At 41.0% G+C, this 6,000-nt stretch overlaps 1 protein-coding gene across 1 annotated transcript in view; it reads left to right on the top strand.

Annotated features, from left to right (window-relative positions):
* Positions 1-5,384, top strand: part of LOC124285582 (THO complex subunit 3-like) — a 51,293-nt gene extending 45,909 nt beyond the window's left edge. Inside the window, exon 3 of the mRNA XM_046721836.1 lies at positions 5,197-5,384. Coding sequence (XP_046577792.1) covers positions 5,197-5,384 — 188 coding nt within the window. The remainder of the gene's footprint in view (positions 1-5,196) is intronic.
* The last annotated feature ends 616 nt before the right edge of the window (positions 5,385-6,000 follow it).

Raw genomic sequence — 6,000 nt, forward strand, 5'->3', positions numbered from 1 at the left:
ATGTAATGTAAATGAAGATTTTTCAATTAAATCAGGCTATTTTAACCATTAGTGTAAAAACTGTGTGACAAAACGGACACGATATCCTACACGTTTATATTTATCTACAATGAACAATGACCTCTGACACATAAATAACGAAGTTTACTGTGAATTATATTTCTAAATAGCAGTAATGAAAAAATAAGTTTTAACCCCATATAATCGCCCACCTAAAATAAGCGCCCATGGGCAAATTATTGAGTGGGCGGCTTTCCGGAAAATCCCGGTAGTCAACACGCATGAAAAAGCACAAAATATCTTTGAGATGACCCCTTGTGCCTGTAGGCAGCACGTGCATTTCATGCCAGGTGAGTCGACGGTCCGTCATCATACCTGGCTAAGCGACCTAATTGCCATCTATAGTCTGATCTATTGTTTTCAGCAGCTATTCATATTTTTTCTAAGTTTTGCCCGATTTTACGAGTAAACATGCACATCTGGATATCGTATTACGCATCCCACTGAACACCCAGTTAGGCCGAAGTGGGTTATTTCAACATACGCTATTTGCAATTGTGTCAGTTTTAGGAATACAGAGTAACAGCCTATAAAGAGTTGTTTTCTATTTCCGACAGTACTATAGGTCGTACTTAGGGCATGTGCTATGATTCACGTTGGCAATCTAAAAAATATCTAGATATTACAGTCATGTTATAAATTACAAATTATATAAGCAGATCGTATGCTTTTTATTAAGTTTCAAAATGCATACAAATATGAAAATAAACTAATTAGGATTATAAGACAAAATATACAGACGTACATTGACTTCGTTATTTTTCATTCCTAACATTTTCTACCACTGGCAGATAGTTAAACTCAAAATGTTTTCATTTGTTGTCATAAAAATGAAGATGGAAATATTATTGTGTAAAAAAGATTTCATTTTTGTTGATCAGTCTATACCTATACTATCAATTGAGCATGCGGGTGGTGCAGCAGAGGTCACGAACCAGTCGAAAATACTGGGATATCATCCGGGTACTCGGGAGTAAAACAATAACAAAAGCAACAACCTGTCCACGGAAATTGCTCAGTGCCCCTTTAAATGTGTTCATCATATGATTGTTTTGACACGGTCAGCTTCCGTGTGCGATGTGTTCACTTCCATCAACCACCATCCTTGTAATAACACATCACATGAGATTAGCCATGTGCTAAAATAACTCCCAAACTTCAAAGCGTACCGCTTCTAGACGTCCTGAGCCTTATAAAAATTGAAAGGTCGGCTTCCTGAGCCGACACCTTCTCAAACTAGTGTCATATAAGTGGCAATAATTTCTGAGCATAAGAGATCAGATTGGCTTGCTTATTTTGGAATTTAATGCTTTTCATAAACTAGAACCTGTGAAGGTCCGAGTTAGAATGAACCTTCAGTAACCCATGCTTGTCGTAACAGGCGACTAACGGTATCGGGTGGTCAGGCTCGCTGACTGGAATGACACATGTCATCTGTTCCCAGTTACGCAGATCGATGCTCGTGCTGTTGATCACTGGATTGTCTGGTCCAGACTCGATTATTTACAGACCACCGCAATAAAGCTGGAATATTGCTGAGTGTGGCATAAAACTAAACTCACTCACTCACTCATAAACTAGAATCTCATAAACTATTTGTCTCTGGAATCATCTGTGATATGAACTTGTACTGATTTCTCTAGAAATTATTTAACGTGATCTAAAATGAAAAATGTATTAAACAGTTAGTCACCTTTTATTGTAAATGACCAAATTAGTTACACTATGAAGTTTTTAAGAAGGAATTCATTTGGGTTGTTTTTACATCAGTCCGCCCGTGTGTGGACAACATAACCAATATCTATTAACAAGTTCATGATATTTCATGAATACACAAATTGCATAACACTGTCTCTGACCACAAACCCAAACGGGTTGTTCTATTGTTCACAATCGCCTACATCCCAATTCGCCTACAGTCTTAAAAGAACATTTCATGGTCTGTTGACGGTTTATCATTGCGTAATCAACAAAGTAAACAGTCCATCCCTTGTGGCAGGTGTTAATTAGAGGGTTCCAGTCAGAGAATATATACTGAGTCAAAAAAGAAACCTCACATTCTTTCTTCAGGGCACTATAAAAGAACAAGAGATGGTAAGATGGTTAAATTGTTATTATTTCATTGCTGAGATCTGTGTGATGTACTCCATACACTGACAGTGCCATAATCAGTTCCATTAGGCTACGCCGTCGTTCCAAAACATGGGTATACAGAATGTCAAGTCACAAGAATAAAAATTCAAAACTTCTCAGTTCAATATTGTGTATGGCCGCCCCGCGCATTCACCACTGCCAAACACCGTCTCCTCATCGACTGCCTGATGCTTGTGAACACATGGTTGGGGATTCTGCGCCATTGCTCTTGCAAGGCAGCACCAAGTTCCTGCAAATTCTGAGGTTGGTTCCTAAGACCACGAAGCCTTCTCCCAAGTGCATCCCAAACGTGCTCTATTGGATGAAGGTCAGGGGACCTCGATGGCCAGTCCATGACATTGATTCCAGCGTTTTGAAGGAAATTTTGTGTCAACATCGCGGTATGCGGCCGAGCATTATCATGCTAGAACTGAAGACCTGGGCCATGAGCCGCCATGAAAGGAACGAGTTCAGGGGTGAGCACCTGGTAGCGGTAAGCAGCAGCTGTGAGGTTTCCAGGGATGACCAGAAGTCGGGAACGGTTGTTCCCACAGAAAGCACCCCACACCATGCAACTTCCGCCCCCGAATCTGTCGACTTCCTGTACACAACATTGGGCATAACATTCACGACGTCGTCTCCAGACTCTATGCCTGCCGTCCGCGAATCTGAGGGTAAACCTGGATTCATCGCTAAAGACGACTCGATTCCAGTCTCTCTGGGTCCATCGGAGGTGACGTTGGGCCCACAGCATACGTTGACGTTGATGAAATGGAGATTGGCAGCCCGCAACCGATTTCGAATGGTCTGTGAGGACAGTCGACCTCTAAACATCTCAGCCCTGGTTCGTGTAGCCGGCAGAAATCGGTCACGTATGTGACGTAGGACGATTTGACTGTCTTCTGCTCGTGACGTCACACGTGGACGACCCGACCTTGGGTGATCAGAAGTGGTGCCAGTTTGTTGTAGACGACCTCGCAAGTCATACACAGTATGACAGCTGCATCCCATTGCTCTTGCGACGTCAATAACTGATCTTCCCGCTTGCAACATGCCAACGGCACATTCACGTTGCACATTTGACAATCGTGGCATTTAAAGTACCGTTAGAACTGTGGTTTAAAAGTGTTTTTTCAATTCTTGAGGCCAATGCAAACACGTGCATATGATGAAAACTTCGATGCGAAGATCACGTGATCGACTGCACGTGCAAAACCTGATTTGGCACCAACGTCATTTGCACGACGAATGGATGGGTTTGAGTGGGTTTTGCTAACGTTTTTCTAGAGTCGAAAGATAGGGATCCCATTTCGGAAACATAGATGTATCATCAGAGAACATTTTTTCATTATTTTTAAAAATTACATTTTGTGAAGTTTCTTTTTTGACTCAGTATATTCTACTACAGTCCGTATGAGTCAGAAACGGACCGATGAATTGCAAATTTTATCATTGTACAAAATTGCCACATAAATATAAATAGTACACATGTTTATCATTTACTAATACCCAACAGCTTTCTTATATTTGAAAATGTCCCAGACTCCACCAAAAAAGTTGTTTAAGAAACTATCATCATTGAAAACGCAAAAGTTGTTATCTGTCGTGGTGGGGTGAAACTGCAGAAACAGAACAGACACTATCTCGTCGCGCACGGGATACACATGCCTGATGAAATATGAAGATACCTTTCGGTATGGACTTACCGAAACAAATCGTCAAAAATGCAAATTCAACTTATAAAGTTAAAAAATAACGCGATGAAACAAAACGCGCGAAATCGGAGTTCAAACGTTTCACTAATTTTTCTCTGACTTTTCGGGGGAAAACGGGTTTCAACAGCTGGGCTGCGCTCATAGCACGTGCGCAGTGAAATAGGTTCGCGCAGCTTGGAAGCGGGTTGTCGGGTGAATACTCGGTGAAGGCTTTGGTGTGAGCTATTTTTCTAATGTTTTGTTGATATCTCACAGGCGCGAGCTTTTTATGTGTTATGACAGTAAATTAACTGTTTATGTAATTTCATTTGTCTATTTCACCACACGTTCTTCTTACCGAGTCACTTTCTCAGTTCGATACTTAAAAGCAATGTCATTATTTAGCGTTGTACAGAATTTCTAACTGTGATATAGATATGTCGTTGTCACAGACAAAACTCAATGTCTTGTTTTATTGACACCTGTGTGTCTGCCTGCCTGTCTGACAATATTCAATACACAGCTGCTATCACTGACCACATGCAATTTGAACTTAACACCAATCAGGCTTTACACCATAAACAAAATGCATTGATTTATGGCCCGAGTTTGGTCTCTGTCACATTATGTAATTACACAGACAGGCAGGTGTGATACTTGAACACATGACATGTTATGATGTCTGTTGATTGTAAAATGTTATACAAAAAAGAAGAGCATGTATTTACAAAACCCAACATCTCTATATATACACACACAATGAGCCGTCAGGGCATCTGCTAATGAACTAGCTGTTACACTTGAGTGCATACCCACCCACTCTGACTGGGTTCGGTATCCCGGCTGCTTAGTTTCTTGGGAAGTAAACCGAAGTACACAATTTTGCACTTTTGATTTGCGATTGTACGCTTATAATTTTGTTTATATGTTTTAGTATTTTCTGAAGAGGAATGTTTTCAAGGCACATTTGAAGGAATCAAGGGATGTTGTTAGTCTGAGTTCGAGTGGCAGCTGGTTCCATAGTGTTGGAGCTCCATAACTAAAAGAGCGGAAACCAAAGGCTTTTAGTTTACGTCTTGGGATGACCAATAGATGTTGATCAGCTGATCGTAAGGCTCACGATGGAACATGTTTGGTCACCAACTCATTGAGGTTGTCAGGAGCAGTTTCATGATAGCACTGGTGGGCAAGGCTCAGGTTTTTATACTCCACTCTGGCTTTTATGGGCAGCCAGCCAACAAGCAATTCTTCAGTTTTGTCTTCATTCAATTTCAGCATATGTAAAGACATCCTCTTCTTTATATCCAAGGAACAGTTAGAAAACCTACTAAAGAGTCCACTAGAGGCATCCAGCTTGCTAGAATCAAACAGCTGGATGTCATCGGCATACATATGATGATTAACTGTGTTCCTCCGTATGACATCTCCAAGATTTCTCGTATAAAGAGTAAACAATACCAGTCCAAGGACCGATCCTTGAGGAACTCCACAACATAACTGTGTTTTCTCCATTGACTTGTCTTTGACAATTACTGATTGCAAGCGTTCAGACAAATATGACTTGAACCAAGATAAGGCAGTACCACTTACTCCAAAAACTGTCTCCAGTTGCTGAATTAGTACAGAATGGTCTATAGTATCGAACGCCGCTAAGAAGTCCAGGAGTATGAGAACGGTAATATTTCCCATTGTCCACTGAACACAGCAAATCATTAACAACAGAAATCAATGCTGTCTCCGTACTGTGCTTTGGCCGATAAGCAGACTGGAACTTTTCAAAAAGTTTACACTCTGTAAGATGTGCGCAGAGTCTTAGCTTCACTGCCTTTTCAAGCAGTTTAGACAGATAGGGTAAGTTCGAAACTGGGCCATAGTTTTTGAGGATGTTTTCATCACAACCAGGTTTCTTTATCAATGGTTTTATAACTGCTTCCTTCATGATTGAAGGAACCTTTCCGGAAGTCAAGCTCAGGTTTATCAGCTTTGTTATTGTTGGTACCAGAACCTCACTTAACTCGAGTAAGAGTTAAGTTGGTAGTGGGTCTAGCGAGCACGTGGTTGGCTTGCTGGTTTTGACCAGAGTGTCGACTTCCTCTTCCGTGAAAGGTTCCAG

Source organism: Haliotis rubra, unplaced genomic scaffold (assembly GCF_003918875.1).
Source record: "Haliotis rubra isolate DU_JTF1 unplaced genomic scaffold, ASM391887v1 Scf363, whole genome shotgun sequence".
Lineage (NCBI taxonomy): Eukaryota > Metazoa > Mollusca > Gastropoda > Lepetellida > Haliotidae > Haliotis > Haliotis rubra.